Here is a 21,221-nt window from a genome sequence, read left to right as displayed (position 1 = left end):
CCAAGACAATGCGCCGTCTCACACCTCAGCGGTTGCCATGAATTACGGTTTGAACTGCTTGACCATCCGCCTTACTCACCAGATCTAGCCCCAAGCGACTTCTTTTTGTTCCCTAATCTAAAAACTGCGCTCGGAGGACAAAGATTTTCGTCAAATGAGGAGGCAATCACCTTTGTGAACAATTATTTTGCAGAGAAAAACTCTGAGTACTATTTGGATGGGTTAGAGAGATGGGAGCATCGCTGGGAGAAGTGTGTAGAGTTACAAGGAGACTATGTAGAAAAATAAATAAAAAACTTAAGAAAAAAACTCTTGTTTCATTGTTAGGTCGGAAACTTTTCAGACCACCCTCGTATACTTGCGGAAGATCCCATGCACCTTTTCATCCTCCGAGAGCTAGGACTTCTGCCTATCAGAAAGCGCCAATCAACAGACCGATTCAACTGCTTAGCGATTCTGCATTGACCATCAACATTTTCAACGTTACTTACAGACAGTTCAGCAACTATCATTTGACGTATGACACAAAATAGTAAAACTGCCCCCATGACCTTTTATACTTACTTTTACCTCAATAACATGAAGTTCCCATTTATCAATATTGCTCTGTAAGGGGTTAAACTTGTTAATGAAACGTTTCTCTATTTCAGTGCGAGCATTGCACGTACGCCTCTCCCGACAAGTTCAAACTGAAGCGCCACGTGAGAACGCATACCCACGAAAAACCATATGAATGTGATTACTGCAAGTCGCAATTCTCACAATCCAACTCCCTGAAGGCGCATAAATTGATTCACAACAGTAAGCTTTATTTTATTCAAATTCAAAAAAATATTTATTGCACAAAAATACAGAGTTCAAAGGGTATAGCTTATAGGTTACATCCTATGTCTTCCAGCTAACCCAACAAATACAGGGTTTTCCAATAAGAGGTGTTATTTTGAATAGCCCGCTATTTCGGTAGATGTTACTTTTGAAGCTGTAATTTTGTAACATTTGACAAGTAAAAACTACGCCATTAATAAAAATGGAACGATACACGCTTCAACAACGCATTGAAATTATTAAAATTCACTTGAGTGAATCAAATGCAAATCATCTTGAGTGATGAGGCCCATTTCCACTTCGGTGGCTTCGTCAACAAGCAAAATTGTCGCATCTGGGGCTCGGAAAACCCAAGAGTTATTGTTGAAAAGCCTCTCTATCCTCAACGTGTGACTGTTTGGTGCGGTTTATGGTCCGGCGGAGTCATTGGACCTTACTTTTTCGAAAATAAGGCTGGAGCAACAGTTACGGTGAATGGATTGCGCTATTGAGAGATGATTAATGATTTTTTATGGCCGGAATTGGATGATATTGATCTGGACCACGTTTACTTTCAACAAGACGGCGCTACGTGCCACACAAGCAACGTAACCATTGATCTTTTACGATTGAATATAAAAATAACACATCTTATTGGAAAACCCTGTACATGTTAACAAATGTATGTAAATAAAAAATAACAAACAGAGGTATTTAATTTATGTAAGGTATTCATTTAAGGTGTAGTGACATTTGTTTAAGAGAAATGTTTTTAGTGATGATTTAAATTTAAGTATATCGGTTATTTGTTTGATGCTACGTGGAAGTTATATACTTTAATGGCCATGTAGTGTGGTCCTTTTTGAAATATAGTTTTGTTTGCTTTTGGGATTAAAAAGTTTTCTGTGAACCTTGTAGCATGTTGAGTTTTTTTGTGGGAACTTTTCTGGAGATGATCGAACTAACAGGCATAACTCCAATAGAAGTTTGAGATTTTTAAAAATTGGTCTACATGAATCCCGGTGATCAGAGTTTTGTAATTTTTCTTAAACACCTCTTTTGGATGATAAAAACATCTTTGGCGTTTACTGAGTTTCCCCAAAAAACTATTCCGTATTTTATCATTGAGTATACGTATCCATAGTATGCGGTGATTAATTAATTATTGCTTCAACATTTTAAAGTAAAATCACATGGAACCGCATTTCAATCAGAAAATGAATGTTTTTCTTTTTATTTTGTTAGATAACAATAAAACAATGTGTTTTAACTCCGTGTTTCTCTCGAAACCCTTTAAAATCTCCGGGGTCAACTATGAATTTTATCTGTCATAGATAAAAATTACTCCAATGGCTTATTTAGCAGGTGGTAGGAATTATTCTTCTAATTATTCTAGGACGTCGACCTTGAGGTTGCAATAGTACAGGGTTTTCCAATAAGAGGTGTTATTTTGATATTCAATCGTAAAAATCAATGGTTTTGTTGCTTGTATGGCACGTAGCGCCGTCTTGTTGAAAGTTAACGTTGTCCAGATCAATACCATCCAATTCCGGCCGTAAAAAATCATCAATCATCTCTGGTTAGCGATCCATTCACCGTAACCGTTGATCCAGCCTCATTTTTGAATGAGTAAGATCCAATGACTCCGCCGGAACATAAACCGCACCAAACAGTCACACTTTGAGGATAGAGAGGCTTTTCAACAATAACTCTCGGGTTTTCCGAGCCATTTTGTTGACGAAGCCACCGAGGTAGAAATGGGCCTCATCACTCAAGATGATTTTTCGATGGAATTCTAATAATTAATAATAGTGAATTTTGATAATTTCAATGCGTTGTTGAAGCGTGTATCGTTCCATTTGTATTAATGGCGTAGTTTTTACTTGTCAAATGTCAAAAAATGACAGCTTCAAAAGTAACATCTACCGAAATAGCGGGTTATTCAAAATAACACCTCTTATTGGAAAACCCTGTGTATGTTATAATAGTTGACCGGTCAGTGGCTGGGTTGACATCGCATTTGGGTCCCACCCAGGCCTAATGTGTTCAATTCCTCGGCTGGCTAATTCCTCCATCACAACACAAGTAACATTTTCCGCTTACTGTGGTGGTAGTAGGAGATTTTCAAATATTGTCAGGTTATTCGTAACCCGGGAATGTTTGTCTTTCTTTTTAAAATTAAAATTTCAAAAAAGTAAATTGTTGTAGTCTCAATCCCTGCATTATCGACAGCTACATAGATGCCACATGCCATCTATTGGTAGCCTCTTAAACTAATATCTAGGATAACATACCATGAAAAGCAGATGAACGATGAAAGGATATTCTAAAGTTCTGTATCGATTTGGTTATAAATTGGAATGATGAATTATCCAGCGGCCATTTTGAAATTCTAGAGTTCTTCGTTGATTTGTTTCCAAATTGGTACAGGCGAGGTTTTGGGGGAGCTGAACTCAAATGTTTACCAAAATGCACAATATGATCGTGCACTGGATTACGCCAGGCCATCATTTCAATTGGTGGATTAACAACGCAATGCAATGACTAATTCCTTGGACCGGAAACGTGAAATACCGAGAATGTGTTGTACAGGGGGAAAAGAGGCATTTTGCAGTAGTTCCAGAACCACCAGAAACTTTAAAGGGAAACTGTTAACGGACTGTTAAGGAAACTGTTAACGCCGGAATCAAAAAATCTTTTAAAAAATATTCTCAGAAACAATTCAGAATTCTAGATGACATCCTATGGAGAGAAAATTGTAAGGGATGATCTAGGCTCCTCAATCCATCTTCCTAACATTCCTTCTATTGATATGCTTGATGTAACTCTATGTTATCAGCTCAGACACGGGGGCTCCACCGAAGCCAAAGCCAAAGTTAGCCACAATTGCTGAACCAGCTCACTCAACTGTTAAATTTGGTAGCCCCTCTGGTCTAGAGTTTCAAAATACTTGCAAAAAATGGGCAGTCCGTTTGGTAGATTTTCTAGTCTTAACAAACGGATTACAATCTTTAGGCAGTGGAACGATTTGTCGGCCTCTCTGTTTCCTCCATCCTCTCTCCCCAAAAAGACGCTCCACACAGGATTCCAAAAGATGACATCGGTCCTGAGAGAAATTATTTTCTGTTTATGTTCATGTTATTCCTTGTATGCCAAATGCACAAATTTAATTACAGTGAAACCCGAATTTTACGTCCCCGGGTTTAACGTTTTCCTGCCAATTACGCGTATTTATTTCAGTCCCGATATATTTTAGTACATTTGATACTCGCTTTTTACGTTTTTTTTTCCCGCAATTTACGTCGAAAATATTCAAAAAATGTTAGTTTCGCGGGCTTGACACGGCCGTGCCGTAATTGGTCGGCTTACGGCGCGCAACGCGGTGATTGGCCGACATATTTCAATTTTAGCCGGCCGTGCCGTGATTGGTCGGGGTACGGTGCATAACGCGGTGATTGGCGGACATTTATGAATTTTAGCCATGTGTAAAATACTGTAGCATCATTTTTTCGGTTTATTTACGCATCTGTCATTCGGTTTTCAACTCGATTTGTGACGCTTCTTTCTGACATTATTCGCGATCATCACATAGTTTTTACGTTTCTTGTTTTGTTAGCGATGAAGTACATCGAGGGTCTTAAAACCTATTTTTCAAGCATTGGCGGTGTTCGAAAAGAAACTTTTAAATGTCCATACAGGATCGAAAAAGAATTAGAACAGAAAAAAAATGCAACCAACTAATCTACGTGATTTTTTAAATAAAAAATGTGTTTTTCTTCAATACCCTCCATGATATACATGATTTTTTTTAAATAAAAAGTTGTTTTCTTCAGTATCCCTAATATATATATACACAATTTTTGTAATAAAAAATAAAATTCAATACCCCCCATTTACATTTTCCTTCCGTTTAGGTTTTTTTTTTTCAGTCCCTTAAAAAACGTAAAATAGGGGTTTTACTGTAAGTACTTCTTTATTTTAGTTGGGAACAGGGCAATATACCATTGCCAATTGTGCCCCACCACCTGCGGAAGAAAGACTGACCTGCGCATCCACATCCGAAAACTGCACACTTCCGATGAGCCGCTCAAGTGCAAGAGGTGCGGAAACTTTTGCCGTGATCGCTACGACTATAAGAAGCACATTAAGGTATTTAATTTTGTGTACGATTGCATTATTAATACAAAAAACGAATCATCACTCCACCTGTAAGAACTAGCACTGACAAAATCTTCAAACTTAATATCATGTGAATTAAACAACTATATTCTAAAACAACACTCATTTATCTCCATACATACAAAACTCAAGAAATAACTATTAGAAATTCTAGAACTCAAGGTCAAAAACATATCCAACAAGCAACTACAACCAGTGGAGGCTCGTGACTTTAGGGTGTAATAGAGTGCTAATATTACAAAAAATGGCATTATTGATGTTGTTGTAGCTGAAAACGATTTTTTAATTGTTTTTCTAAAATTGTTTTGGACGAAGCAACATCAATAATGTTGAATTTTTCAAACTTAGCACTCTATCACACTGAAAAGTCACGAGTTGCCACTGACTACAACATACGAAATTTGGGCAAAAAAGCTTCCTGTTCAATGGTACCAAATTCTACAGTAAAATCCCTCTCTCATTCAAAAATAACAACATAAAAGCTGGATACATAGGGAGATCAGAAATAGATAATATACTGACACCAAATATAGATTAAAAACTGAAACCACTCAACTAGGGAATGCAATCCCGGTATACCGGGATCCCGAAATACCGAGATCCCGCAGACATTTTGCGGGACTAACCTCGGTCGAAAATTTTGCGGGATCCCGCTGGACTGGCGGGATTACAGAGAAGCTTCTACAACTGCATCAACGTCCAGTTCTTCCACGTCGGCTCATTGTGAACCTCAACCATCAACAAATAAAATCACTGACCATTTTTCAAGCGAAAACAATACCGTCGAAAAGAGGGTATCACGAATGGTGTCTAAAGATGGTTTACCATTCCGAGTTTTCTGTACCTCGTCGGATTTGCGAGATCTTTTTAAAGCCGGGGGTTTTAACTTACCAACATCGTCTAATTCAATCAAATTAATAGTTATAAATTACGGCAAGACACTAAGAATGATGGTTATTCAAGATCTTTTAAAGCTGAAAGAGAGCAACTACAGATTTACCCTCACTTACTCTGAATTACTTCAAGTCCGGTGGATTAAAAGGCACATACCTTCAATTCACTTACAATGCGCTAATGACTATTGTGCACAACCAGCGTGGAAGCTGAACGAGCTTTTTCAGCCGCTGGCTACCTTGTGTCCAATATCAGAAGCCGTTTATCAGATGACACAATTAATACTATAACTTTTTACGAAGCTATTTCTAAAATAATGTTTAATTAAACTTATGATGCTCATTGTACAAGAATATTATTTATCGTGTCAACGTTATTATTTAAATTTAAGTTTCAGTTCAATTTCAGTTTCAGTGCCGGCAATCCGGGCGTTTATTTTATTTTCATTTGTGTACATAGATTTCTTTTACTCACCTCACTAGACAAAGTCTGTTCCGAGGCGGGTATGTTATGTAAATTTATGTCTTATCTTATTCTTTGCCAATTTATGACTTAAACTTTACCTATGTCTAACTAAAGGTATACCTATTAATAAATCATTTAAAATGTCCCAAAGAACTTGTTTTATTATAGGTATAAATTTAAAACTCTAAAAGCAAGGTTGGTAGATCGAGGTATTAGGTCTTTATTATACGATTGATTAGATATCTAAGTCCACTCTGCTGGATCCCGCAAATACCTGGATTGACATTTTCGTGCGGGATTGCATTCCCTACACCCAACTGAACAAAATAACACCAAGTAATATATTTATAATTATTTCTGTAAAAACACTATTTAATATATTTATAATTACTTTATATTATTCATACCACCAATTTGATTTGTTATTGAATATTGAAATCCTCAGCACGGGAAACCCCAGTGAGGATATCTCTATTTATTATTATGCTAGGCAGTAGTGGCGTGCAATCTATAAAGGCTGAAAAACTATGCCCTCTTCAACCACTGGAGCGCTAGATGCCCAGAAAGTGGTATATATGAGTCGTGTAATTTCTATACCCGCTATATCAACTTTCATTGATTTGGAGAAAACCGCCAAAAACTGTCACATCTCTAGCGTACATAAGTAATTGCATTTAAATTTTTTATATAATGAATTGAAGTAATAAAATTTCGAAAAGCATTTATTTTTCTATATATGTCTAGCAATAATTAAGTAATTTCGATAAATAAAATGGATAATGCAGATTTTGATACTCACTTCGTGATATAGAGGCTTTTGAAAATCAACTGAGTCGACATGGCGGGTTTAGAAACACACGCGTAGATCATTTTGACACACGAGCGTGGCGTCAGAGCGGCGGCCATATTGTATTTTGGCAAAATAACTGCTTGTGATTGGTTGAATCCGATATAGCGCGTTTTGACAGTAACTTTCTGTATGATATAGCGGATTTGGTTTCTTACTCGTAGTTTTAACATGGTTTTTGGTCGTGATAAGGAGGGTTTTGAAACTCTATTTTAGGCTCCTCTTGTTGCTCTCAAAAATGTGAACAAGATGTCATACTCAGATCATTTTGTCAGAAAATCGGATATAGCGGGTATAGAAATTATAGGATTCATATCATTCAGACTTGAACGCCACTTTTCAAAATTAACTAGAATATTTTTTTAATTAGTTAAAACCAGTCATTCGTTTCCGTTGAAATCAGCCACATATTTTATGTCAGAATGTCAGAATTATTTTATTCATTAGGCGAATCCAAAACCATTATTTTTTAATTTTTTTGTAAATGTCTTGGTTCTCCAGTGGTTAAGAAAAATACAATAATTAAAAAAAATGTATGTAAACAAGTTCTTTCTTTAACATGTAACATTTGTATTTCAGACTCACGAGGGAGAGAAGTGCTTCAAGTGCGGCGTGTGCCCGTACGCCTCCATCTCGCAGCGCCATCTTAACTCTCATATGCTCATCCACACTGACGAGAAGCCTTTCGCTTGTGAAAAGTGTGACCAGAAGTTTAGGTGATTATTTATTTTAGAGGTCGCATTTTAATTTTTACTATTCCAGTCGCTCCAGATAAGTTGAAGTTTGGAAAATATAGGAGATTAGTTAACATTACTTAGTGATTTTTTAGGACGCTCTTGAACTATTGTTATCATTGAATGAGCAGGCAGCATTCTGCTGATGCATCCATATCTGATTTCACAATAAGTTTGACAGTAATCGAGTTATAGTGATTAATTTTTGGGGTATAGCAGCGCCCCGGCAAGTCGAAGGTCGTGGATTCAAGTCTTAGATGCAACTGTATCTTTTTCTGTTTCAGATTTTCGTTAATATTGTCTTCAATAATCAAATATTACAATTTGAGGTTTTACTCAATATTCTATCTTTGAGTATTTGCAGACAGAAGCAGTTAGTCAAGCGCCACCAGAACCTGCATCACAACCCTGACTACATCCCGCCCAGCCCGAAGGAGAAGAACCACGAGTGCCAGGAGTGTGGGCGCCAGTTCCGTCACAAGGGAAACCTCGTCCGCCACATGGCCATGCACGACCCCGACTCGGCGGTGCACGAGAACAAGCTTGCGCTCAAGCTTGGCCGCCGGAAGAAGATCCAATTCTTCGATGGACAATCGGTTTGTTTAGCGCAATCAGTTATTACCGATTGAGTTTACTTTCGAGTTTTCTAAACTCCTTCACATTTGACTAAAATCAAATCGACGACCGTTGCCGTTTAGAATTTTTTTGACACGATTCCCGTGAAACAAGTCTAGAACAACTGATACTGATACAACATTATTGTTATGCTTGACAGTTGATCACAATTCGATCAAATCATTGTTTAACGGGGACCGTTCAGATGTCAAAAAATCCAAAATGCCACTGATGGTGGATTTGTGTTTTTTTTTCTCATTAACTCCACACAGGAGACCCTGAAAATAATTATTTCCCTTAAGGCCTATGTCATCTTTGGGGATGCTGTGTGGAGGGTTTTTTGAGGAGAAGGAGGAGTGATTATGTTGTAGGAGGGAGGAAACACAGACGCCGGCAAATTGTTCCACAGCTGAGCTGTGGTCTTTTTACAAGTCCAGAAATCAATGAAGTAGCTTGCCTATAAACATTTCAAAATCTCCTACTTGCAAACCCCTTATTTTTTATGGTTTCAATGTATAATAGAGAAGTTGCGAGAAATTGCAACACTGAGGGAATACAAGAAGGCGCTGCAAAAAAGCGCAATACCTCTACACGAAGATGTCGTCTCCCACCCGGCATGCCGCTTGAAGTCCCGAAAGCCCTTCTGGGCGGAAGGAGAGAGGCTCCTCCAACTACCTCTCACCCCAGAAGATAGGTGGAAACTTGAGTGGCAAACGGCCAACGTGGGAAATGCCCATCTCATACAGGACCCCACCGAGAGACAGCCTGGGTTCTCACTGCCTCGCAAAACCTGGTCCGCCATCAATAGGTTAAGGTGCTCCCATAGCCGCTGTGCCCACATGATGCACAGATGGGGCCTTAAAGAGTCGGCGATGTGTGAATGTGGTGCGGTGCAGACTACCGAACATGTGGTCAACGAATGCCCGCTCCATTCATTCCCCGGCGGGATTGATGAGGTCCACATGGCGACGCCTGAGGCCCTAAAATGGCTCGCAGATCTAGATGTCCCCCTCTGACCCCCCACCATACGAAAGAAGAAGAATGTATAATATAGCAAATGAAGTTCTTTGAAAAATGATTACAAAAAACATTTTTTAAATTTGTGCCCGAACTTTGCAAAATACAATAAAACATGCTTATTTGCGATGTTTTTTTTTGTTGGTATAAATAAAAACAATTGGCTGTTGTTAAGCGGGAATTTCAACCTTATCGGCATCTACATAAGGAGTGTTATTGTCAACGGCTCGATTCCAAAAGTTACATGACGTTGCGCATCACTTTAACATGAATCATGAATAGAGTGGAACTCAGTTATAATGTGCGGGAATATAATATTGTCTAAAATTAAGTTTTTAATTATGGAAAGTATGCATTTGAGATGAAGGTGAAGATTGTGAAGCTAGAAGTAAGTGGGTTGGCGGCCTCCTTGGTCGAGAGGTGAAGCTCTCCACTAGCAAGCCAGAGAACGCTGGTTCAAATCCCGGCAAGCGCAAGTAAATTTTATTTGATTAATTTGTGTTTTTTCACAATTGACTCATTAAAAATAATGTGCAGTATATTTGCGGCACATTCCAGAGTGGAACGTATTCTCAATATCGTCCTGGTGTAAGACCACCATTTTGAATTTAAACATTGCTTGAAATGGCTCTGGCCGTGTTTGGTAACCAGATCTGAAGAGCAATCCCCATTACTTTCAGCCTCACAATATACCCCAATTGGGGATGGCATAGTCTCACTGGCTCCAGTCGGCTGGGGGCATTTGAGACTCTTGTGCGGTGTTTAATTTTAAAACTAGCAAGATGTTCTATGTTGACTGTAAGGCTGATTTTAGTGTCACGCCGACCGCACGCGCACCGTCGGCGCTGATGGTCGAGATATATGAACTACTAGGAAGCGTTTTTGAATGACGCGTAACTATCCGCGCGCAAGGTGGTCAGCGCTGATGGCTACGTGGCCGTACGCGTCGCGCGTCGGCGCCGCGTAGCTGTCGGCGCTGACGATCGCACGAGCGCCTCTGCTTTCAGCGAGCATTCTAGTGTCGAGCGGAGCAGACGTCATCGCGTGTACAGTCATGGCGAATCGCGAAGTGGATACAGGTCGAGTTATCGATGAGGTTCGCCATATAACAAGACAAAGTCTCCAGCAACGGCTCTCTGCTCAATCAACGGATGAACATGGAGTCTTCGTCGTCGCCGGTTTTTATTTTTTTGGGATAGGTAGTACAAAGCAGCAATAACTAATATACTCCGCATTTTGGTCTTCGACTGTACAGTAAGGCGGTCAGTACGATACTGAAAAGAGCCACGCTGAGCCTCAGCGCTGATCTATGAGCGCTAACGGTGAGCGTGACACTAAAATCAGCCTAAGATATTCCTCATGGTATGTGTCCATAGGTGGGAGTGGTGGCCAGTTCCTGCCCGGAGTTCCAGGAAGAGGATATGGATGAGAAAAAGGGAACCTCCAATGAAATGGATCAATACGTGGTGTTGGAAGCTACTAATGATCCTGTTGTCAAACACGATGACTACACTGATATGCAACAAATAGACGACAAAGGTAAATCGATTAGACACGCTTTTATATTCTCCATCGCTTCGTTACTAAACGCAACGTCTTTAAAGGCATGCAAGAATTAAGCACTATTTTTTATAGTTTCATAACTAATTAAGTGCTTTATACAGGGTGTATCGGCACGTACCCGACAAACTTTAACCAGCTATTCCTTAGCACATTTGGAGTAAAAAATGTTATGGGCACTTTGCTGTCCGGTAACATTTTTTTTTAAATATAAAATTTATTATTCATACTTTCACCACATGTCACCAATGTTTTATCCTTTGTCAAAGTTTGAGAACCCATCTGGCAATATTTTGTTCGAGTTTTGTTGAATAATGTACGTACGTACCTACGTTGGCGCGCTTTTACAATCACAACGAAATGGCACGGCACCATTCGTCTCATTTTTAACTATTATTATTTAGTGTGTATGAAAGAGCGAGGACACTTTTTGACACACTTGCTAATAACAGGTGTTGAACACGAGAAACAATGCAAATGACAGTGACGGAGTGTGGATTTTTTTTTTTTTTTTTTTTTAATGGAAAAAAAATGTTACCGGACAGCAAAGCGCCCATAACATTTTTTACTCCAAATGTGCTGAGGAATAACTGGTTAAAGTTTGTCGGGTACTTGCCGATACACCCTGTATAGGGTGTCCGGGGGTAAAGTGCACTAACTTCGGAGGTGATTCTACTTGATGGTAGGAGTAAAAAAGATAAATAACTTTCTATATAAATTTTTCATGCAAAAAGACATACTTACTAAAATCCTTAGTGTGAGGTACAAACTTACCCGATAAACTCGCTGTGAGCTTGCCGAGTATGAGTGTGGCAATGTTGCATATTTGCGATTGGCCCATATCCATGGAAACTGCATGTAAACAATAACATAAGACCGAGATTTCGACGATAACAAAATCGTATGTTTTAAAACCAAATTAAAAAAAAGAACTGCATTAAAGTAACAAAATGTAGTCTTTATGTAACCTCTGCCAATTCTTTGTGGGTAAAGTCAGCGGTTAATTGATAAAATTATGCACAATTTGAACAGATAAGTAAGTTTACAACTAAATAAATACAATGTTGACTTACTATCCTCCTTATATTAGCTTAAATACTTGACATATCATTTTAGTATTTTAAGTAGTATTCCTGCGCAAATACATAAGTTACCCAGTGGCGGTTCTTCCCTTAGGTCAATTGGTGTTTGACCCCCCAAAATTATAAGACAACAATAATAATCAATTATGTGCATCAAAACAACTGGTCTTATTCTTAATTTATTTGAAATGTACCACGAAACAGCAGAGCTGCGAGCTGCGAGTGACGAGCAGTGACATCTGTTGTCTCTAATAGAAGCTTTCATTCGATTCGCTGGGTCAATTTAAAGAATGTCCACTTTGGCATCTTCTGTCCCTATGCGCGCCATAGAATAAACGAGATGGCACTATATTTTTCATCGAAGTAAAAATTAGGTACTAAAGAAAGCTTAGGGACGCTTAGGTCATGACTGTGGGGGAGACAACACGATGTTTTACAGAGATGGTGACATTAACAAATGTCAGTTTATATTTTTTACGCGCTTGAAGTGTTCAATTGGATAGTTCGGCAAAGGTTTGGAATAATTATTTATGTTTTTATCGATTTAGAATGAAACAAAACAAAAAACGTAAAAGATCATTGTCAAATAGAATCAAACTCTTATTTTATTTATTTATTTATTTAACGCCCAGAAGGCTTTTACATGGTTGGTAGTATAATTTTAATTTGACAGATACTTTGAAACATAAAAAATAAGAATAATATTACATTTGATAAAAGCTATGCCTCAAGTCATACAAACACAAGAAACAAAAACAGAAAATTACAGCTATTTGTAGGTTTACATGATGTGTTTAGGAGTATTGTTGAAATAAATGTTTTAAATGATCCACAAAACTTGCCAAGTTGGTATTGAATATGTCAACATCACCCAAGTAATGATTTCCCATGGTGTGAAGTCGTTGTATCGGAGAGTGGGCAATGTAGTTATGCTTATGTGTGCTGCTGTAGAATATTGTATTTTGTCGTGTTGTTACTGTGGGTGTATGTATGTTTATATGTTGCAGGAGTTCACAACAGTCGAATTTAGAGTTAAGTACATATTTTGAATAAGAACATTAAATCGTTTATTTTATTTTAATCGTTTATTTTAGGGTACATACAAGCGGACCCCCATTTACCTCAAGTCAACATTTAGGAGTTCCGTAAATGAAACAATAGACCTAACAAAAATATAATATTAATTTTTCGGAATAACTTAATTGAGTAAAACCTCAAATTGTAATATTTAAATATTGAAGACAATATTAGTGATTTTTAAACGAAAATCTGAAACAGAAAAATCAGAAAAGGAAACGGTCACATCTGGGACTCGAACCCAGGACCCTTGTCTTTCCGGGACAATGCTCTACCAACTGCGCTAATGGGACCCTATCCTACTCGGTCACTTTTAACTGTATCATTCTTCGAATAAGAACTACCAACATTGTCTTCATTTTTTCACCGCACATTTTTATTGGCAACTATCTTTATGTATGATCGCAAGATTCAACCCGAACTAAATGCAATCCAGACAGCGTCTTTTTAGATAAACCTATCTTATTTTTTATTTTTAATGTGCGACATCTGTTGACTTTTCTGCAAGTCTAGAATGAATATTAATTTTTCGGAATAACTTAATTGAGTAAAACCTCAAATTGTAATATTTAAATATTGAAGACAATATTGACCCAGGACTGGGTTCGAGTCCCAGATGTGACCGTTTCCTTTTCTGATTTTTCTGTTTCAGATTTTCGTTTTAAAAATCACTAATATTGTCTTCAATATTTAAAAATATAATAGATTGAGAAATTACTTATTTGATATTTGCATTTTTATATTTCGTTAAGTTGTTAATTAAGGTTATATAAATAGAGTCTACGTTCCTTTTCTCATCAGAATTAATATATTCAAGCAAAACATTGCACATTGGAAGCCGCGAATTTTCCTAGTTCCCCAACTTGTTTTTGAAAAACGTCCAGGGTAATAAAGACGTTCAACATTTAAATGTACTTTACACAGACTTCAAAACTAAGTTTGAGGACATTTTGACTATCGAAATGGAATGTTGAAGAATCGGAAAACATGTGACAAGAAGAACTGACCGGAATAAGCACTGACAAAGAACTTAAGGGGGCAGTTCTGTAGGGCTAGCTACAGAAAGAAATTCCCGTTGCTTATCCTGCTTCATTTTCATTTGGTGTAATACCTCACAAGGGTGCCCCTGTCTGCACAATGTAAAGACAGAGCAACTATACCGCCACCCAGTTGTTGAACAGGCAAGGGAAGGGAATCTTTTTACTAAAAAAAAGAATGATTATCACATGGGACGTTAATAGTTTTTCAGAAAATTCAATATTCGGCAGGCAGGGGGTCTACGGGGAAAAAGTTTGGGAACCTCTGTTCTAGACCAATAAAGCTCCACTAAGTTAAGTTATTGACTTAGTATTTGTACCTACACAATATATTTATAAATGACAAAGAAATATAAAGAATAAACATTATAAGGAATTACAAAATGTTATGCTTATCAGTTTAGTAAGCTGCATTTGATGTGTTTTCAAGTAACAGTTGAAAATATGTACATCTCTAGAGGCATTGTGAGTTTTACAGATACGTCCTATTAAAGAGTTTTGCGCATATTTGGCTTTACAGTGTGATGTTCTAAATAAGTCATTCGATCTTGCGTTGTGTTCAGGGCAACAAATTGCTATTTTTTCTAACAGATATGATGAATAAACAAGATTGTTCACGATTTTGTATAAGCTTAGGTCATTTATATAAAGCGGTTGGGTCAAACAGATGATATTTTCAATAGATCAATGTATGTTTGATATTGAGGATTCTAAATGACTGAGGCAAACTCGAGTTGTGACCTTACATATGACATATATAGCAGAATTAGTGTGTGTGCTATAGTGAAAGGCTTTGTAATGCCCATAATAAAGCCCAATTGAACCTTAGACACACGTCTACGGTTGTCATTAGTGGCTAGGCTTTCGTCTGGACGGGCGGGGGGGCGAATAAATCAAAACCCCAAAATACAGAGGTAAAGTAAGTGCTACAGCTATCGATGAGCAGGGGAGGGATTATTCATTGAAATACTTCATATTATTTTAGAGCAAGAATATTTAATATGTAAATATAAACAAAACAAAGACCGACAAAGGACGAAGAGAAGAGATAGCCAGATAGTTAAAGACGGACAGCAACGTTTGTAGTCAGAACGATGTTTGTTTTTAAATGGTTTTTAAATTGGGACATTTTATACTAATGTGGGAGGTTATACATATACAGTAAAAGTAAGGATGTTCAAGCCAATAACTTTCTCAGTATGCTACGAAGCTTGAATCTGGACTCTGGCGGGATTGTTCATACTCTTAAACCTGCTCCCCGTGGTCTTATGAGGGCTGCAAAACCTGGTACTCGCCTCTCCGTGAGCATGTTGAAAGCACTGCAGTATCTGGGAAGACTGAACATCATGCGGTAAGCGTTGTTGTACTGCACTCGTAGCCTTTCATGCTGCTCTTCTTAAAGTTGGCCAAAGCCGGAACCTTCTACTGAGGATGTTCGATGTTGTGCTGAATGCTCTTCTTAGCGTGTGTAATATCAGCATTGTATGTAATTTAGTATGTGTGATTTCAACATATGTTCTTTTAGTATGTGTGATATTTGTATTTATTTTCAGAACATGTAATTTTAGCACATGTAATTTAAGTATTTGTAATTATAAAAAATGCAATTTCAGAACATGTAATTTTAGCATATTTAATTTTAGTTTGTGTAATTATAACATATGTAATTTCAAAACATGTAATTTTAGCATATTTAATTTAAGTATGTGTGATTTCAACACATGTTCTTTTAGTATGTGTAATTATAACGTATTTATTTTCAGTCATGTAATTTTAGCACATGTAATTTAAGTATGTGATTTCGACACATTATTTTAGCACATGTTATTTTAGTATTTTTAATTATAACCAATTCAATTTCAGAACTTGTAATTTTTAGCATATGTAATTTTAGTTTGTGTAATTATAACATATGTAATTTCAGAACATGTAATTTTAGCACATGTAATTTTAGCACATGTAATTTATGTATGAGTGATTTCAACACATGTAATTTCAGAACATGTAATTTTAGCATATTTAATTTTAGTTTGTGTAATTATAACATGTAATTTCAAAACATGTAATTTTAGCATATTTAATTTAAGTATGTGTGATTTCAACACATGTTCTTTTAGTATGTGTAATTATAACGTATTTATTTTCAGTCATGTAATTTTAGCACATGTAATTTAAGTATGTGTGATTTCAACACATGTTCTTTTAGTATGTGTAATTATAACGTATTTATTTTCAGTCATGTAATTTTAGCACATGTAATTTAAGTATGTGTGATTTCAACACATGTTCTTTTAGTATGTGTAATTATAACGTATTTATTTTCAGTCATGTAATTTTAGCACATGTAATTTAAGTATGTGATTTCGACACATTATTTTGCACATGTTATTTTAGTATTTTTAATTATAACCAATTCAATTTCAGAACTTGTAATTTTTAGCATATGTAATTTTAGTTTGTGTAATTATAACATATGTAATTTCAGAACATGTAATTTTAGCACATGTAATTTATGTATGAGTGATTTCAACACATGTAATTTCAGAACATGTAATTTTAGCACATGTGATTTTAGCATGTGTCATTTTAGCATGTGTACTTGTAGGACTTATTCAATGCAAACATTTGATCAAATTTTATTGCAGGTGACCAGCGGTTCCGCCTCACAGAAGTAAGAGTCTGACAGGGTGGCCTGCACCTACCTACCGAGCCTTCCCCCGCCAGGACTGCAAGACGCACGTGTTCTCCAGAATGGCCCGCCACGTGGTGTGGATCGAGAGCGTCTTGTGGCCACGCGTTCAGTCGGATATTAAGGGTGGCCACTGCATTTAAAAAAATTATTACTTGCTATATTTGCAAAAAGCTCATTTAAAATGTTGTTTATAAAATAATTTATTATATTCTAAATAACTGCATAATTCAAAGCTATATAATATTTTAACAATAATTATTTTACCTAAAATATATCAATAATACAAAATATCTTAAACTGCATTATAATTTTGTTCACTTAACCTCTCAGAAAAAGACTTTTATTTACTTTGTGTTCCTTTGCGAACTGTCAAAACGTGAAAATTTTTGTGTTATTCACGAGTTTTGTTAAAAGCTTCATAACTCACGTTTTGGGAAACGTAGCCTCATTCTAAAAAAGGTTTTGGAAAGATTATGAAATTCACTATCGTATTGTTTTGTTATACGTAAATATTTGCGTTTCTAAATATACATTTTCTGAAAACGTCAAAAATATGTAAAAATCGCTGACCATTATTTCAAAGCTGTGAAAAATGTACTTTTTTCTGAGTATCATAAAGAAATAACACTTTATATATTGAAGAAATATAATTAAAAACTATTAGTCACCTCAAAATATTAACCGTCCAAACTAAAATATTTTTAATAAATTATTTAGAAACGCAATAAATTATGAACGAACAAGATGATAGATCCAATCGACTTAGATAATGCACCTCTACGTTCCATAGATATTCTTGAATACAGACGCGTAGCTTTATTCATTATCCATACTCTGTTTTTTTAAATCATGGCAATCCGTATACTAGTGATGGAAATTCTGAGTGGTTAAATTGAATGGTTTTTTTTTTTAAATTTGTTTTTTATTTCTCCGTTTTCGGGCTAAGTTGAATGAGATTTTTAAACGTGCATACCCTCATGTCCTATGCTTCTTTGACCACTTTAGTATTTACTGTATTAGAGTATAATTTATAACAGTGGAACCTCTCATAACGAGATTAATTCGTTCCAGAATCTTACCATGTTCCAATCGTTCCATGCCAAAAAATACAAAATTTTTTTATGTCATTCAAATAAAGTTGCATATTTATAAATTGTTAACCTTTCCTCATCTGTGGTGTGGATTGTATTTACTACACATTGCTTCTAATAACTTTAATAACTCTATAAATATAATAAATTGGGTTCAGATTTTAGGTATTCCTCCGCTATACATTTATGCACTGAATCAAAAAAATAATATATTACATAGTTTTCAAATTCAATTAAAAATCAGAGTTTTTTGTTAAAAATCGGGAACAAATACACCAATACAATCAACCCTGTGATACTAAATACGCGAAGAGTGTGCGAGGAAATGACACGCTATTGATGTCCCGCTTTAGTTCGCTATGCGGGAACATTAGACATCCACACTTCTGCAGTTGTAGTTTTTGATTTTGACCATCGATACCTACGACCGCACAGCTGTGTTGGTAGAGGTGCGCCGCTAGCCAGTTGGCCGCGAACCGTCGTTAGATGTGGACCCCTCGCACGTTTCTTTAGCATCTGCCGATGGTTTTTTCATGTTTTCAGCAATTAAATTACAATTATTATCACTTTTTTATATAAAATATAATAAACATAATCGATTAGCTATGAATATTCATATTTTTCCGATATTAAATCGCTTATTTTGAGATGTGTATTGACTACACAGCACCGTAACGCGTGTATTTTTTTAGCACAGTAAGGGAAAAGTTAAAACAGTAAAAAAAAATCGAAATAACTAGTTTATTATTTACGAATTTATGACAAATAATTAATCTTTTTTTATTAGTAAGCTGTCTAGAGATATTTATTGCCGACGCTTCATAATTTGCTGAAAATGTGACACAGCCATAGACATATGAATATTAGTAGACCTGCCCTAAGTGATTAAAAGCGTATTATCCCCACTCCCCATACCGGTTCCATTGGAGCCGGCTGTGCTCGCGTATGGCCTCAAGTGAAATTTGAAAACGTGACGTCATCATTCTTGTGCGAACTATGGTCGAGGCATCATCGGTTCATTTTACGAAATAACACTGCAAAATGTTGACTTGTACTATGAAAACTTGTAAAAATAGATGTGAAAAAGAGAATAAACCCAATTGTCGTATTACATTCCATATATAAGCATTATTTTACTTTATTTTAAGCATATTCACATCGTATAATATGAATCAGTTGTTACTATCACATCGAGAAACGTCTGGACGCGAAACACAAAGCTGGTTGGTTGCTGGGAAGTAAATTATGAACATTTATAAAAGTGTCTTAACTAAATACTCTGAAACTAACTACGACTCTGCAAACAGAAGAAATTTACTTTGCTTAATTTGGACTTCGCAAATTAGTTCATAACGTGGCGAGTAATTTGCGCTCCCATGTAAAAATGTCTATTCATTCAAAGCAGATTTTACTTTTAAGAACTAAATGGTGATATTATAATGCGAGATGCCTATTTACTGTCAGATTGATTTATTGACGAATCACAGTCAGCTTAACCCCCTTCGTTCTTCAACAGTTGATTTTACCCCTCGCCATTATCTTCTCGTCTATTAATTCCTATGTCTGTGGACACAGCATTATCATTGAATAAATTTGCCACCTCCTTATTAGGTTGATGCTTCCCAATGTACGATGCAACAGTTTCTCTTGTTGAGCCTGAAGAATGTAACTCCATAAGCTCTTCGGTGGTCAGCTCTTGACTATGCTCTTCCATAAGATCATCAATATCGTTGTTATCCACCTCCAGTCCCATGGTATTGACCAAAAACACAATCTCGTTGACTATACACTCCATGGGTACTGTTTCAAACCCCTCAAAATCACATTCGAACACGCTCTTTGGCCAAAGCTTCTTCCAAGCAGAAGTGAGGGTCCTCTTGGTAACCCCTTCCTATGCCTTGTCAATCATCTTGAGGCAAGTAACGATGTGAAAGTTATCTTTCCAAAATTCTCTGAGAATGAGACTTATGCCTTCAGTCACCGCAAAACAATGCTCGAAGAGTGTTTTAGTGGAAAGTTTCTTAAAGTTAGAACCTGCTTAGAAAAGGCTGGAGTAACAGAGCGGTGTTGCATCTATCGTCTTAATTTTATCATTGTTCTTGAGGAAGCAATTCGTTGATGTAGACCGATTGAAAAGGCACGCTAGATCAGCCACGCTCACAAGTCGTTCTCGCTTTTCAATGATTTTACTTTTTATTTCTACAGTTACTTTTATTCTTTTATGACTGTCATCTTTTGGTCTTTTCTTCAGGGACATTTTTGCTTAAAGGTTATTAAACTTTGCACAAAAAAATTACAAATACATAATGTCTGAACACAAGTTTTGAAAAAATGTGTGATAACATGCGAAACTAACGTACTAGCGGAACGTGTGATAACCAGAGACTGACGCACTGGCGCAGAAGTCCCGGCTCACAAGTGAGTGACATGACGATGGGATTTTCCCTTTCTGCGTCACTCGTTAAAGGAGCATTTTTTTTATCATTTTTGCTCACTAAGCGAATTACTCGTTATGTAGCAGTTCTTTACTACCCGCTACATTTCAAGATTATTCGGAGTATGGAAACACTGAATTCTGGCAAGAAGAGGTGAGACGGCAACTCGAGCGAGCCCGAGCGGCCAGTACCAATACGGCTCCCGCCGGCTGTAGACGCAATCCCGGAAGACGCAGCGAACGCGACAAACGACATTGGACGAACATTCGAGACATCGATCTTTTGGGGAACAATGACGCAACATATTATAATCGTCTTGCTGGTCATTGCTTTCTCATCTAAATTTAACGTCATGTAAAATGATGTTTGGCGCCCTCTACTCTTTGTAACAGGTCAGAATACTTTTGTCACACACACGCACGTTTCATGTTACTTATTCTTAATTCACTTTTCTAGTCACACCATTTAACATTGCTACCTATTATTAAAAAGTCCGATGCGGAAGGCCTTCGGTCCGACGCACACGCCCTAGGATTAAATTCAATCATGAATATTTTGAGATCTCTAGTTTGCTCTGGTTTTGTACGCTGTAGAAATAAATAATATGTTGTAATTCATAACTCTTTTTATTACTACTTCTTTTATCAGCATGTTACCTATTGAGGGATTAAATCCCATCATAATGGCAACGT

At 36.7% G+C, this 21,221-nt stretch overlaps 1 protein-coding gene across 1 annotated transcript in view; it reads left to right on the top strand.

Annotated features, from left to right (window-relative positions):
* Positions 1-17,272, top strand: part of LOC149414322 (uncharacterized) — a 31,034-nt gene extending 13,762 nt beyond the window's left edge. The window contains exons 6-11 of the mRNA XM_089644249.1: positions 651-801; positions 4,787-4,953; positions 7,769-7,905; positions 8,288-8,519; positions 10,932-11,094; positions 16,957-17,272. Coding sequence (XP_089500375.1) covers positions 651-801; positions 4,787-4,953; positions 7,769-7,905; positions 8,288-8,519; positions 10,932-11,094; positions 16,957-16,994 — 888 coding nt within the window. The 3' untranslated portion in view covers positions 16,995-17,272. The remainder of the gene's footprint in view (positions 1-650; positions 802-4,786; positions 4,954-7,768; positions 7,906-8,287; positions 8,520-10,931; positions 11,095-16,956) is intronic.
* Positions 17,273-21,221: the final 3,949 nt, after the last annotated feature.

This window comes from Hesperophylax consimilis, chromosome 20 (assembly GCF_061612785.1).
Source record: "Hesperophylax consimilis isolate HC1 chromosome 20, BYU_Hcon_1.0, whole genome shotgun sequence".
Classification (NCBI taxonomy): Eukaryota; Metazoa; Arthropoda; class Insecta; order Trichoptera; family Limnephilidae; genus Hesperophylax; species Hesperophylax consimilis.
The sequence above is the reverse complement of the archived record's forward strand: the minus strand, read 5'-3'. Positions and strand labels throughout refer to the sequence as shown.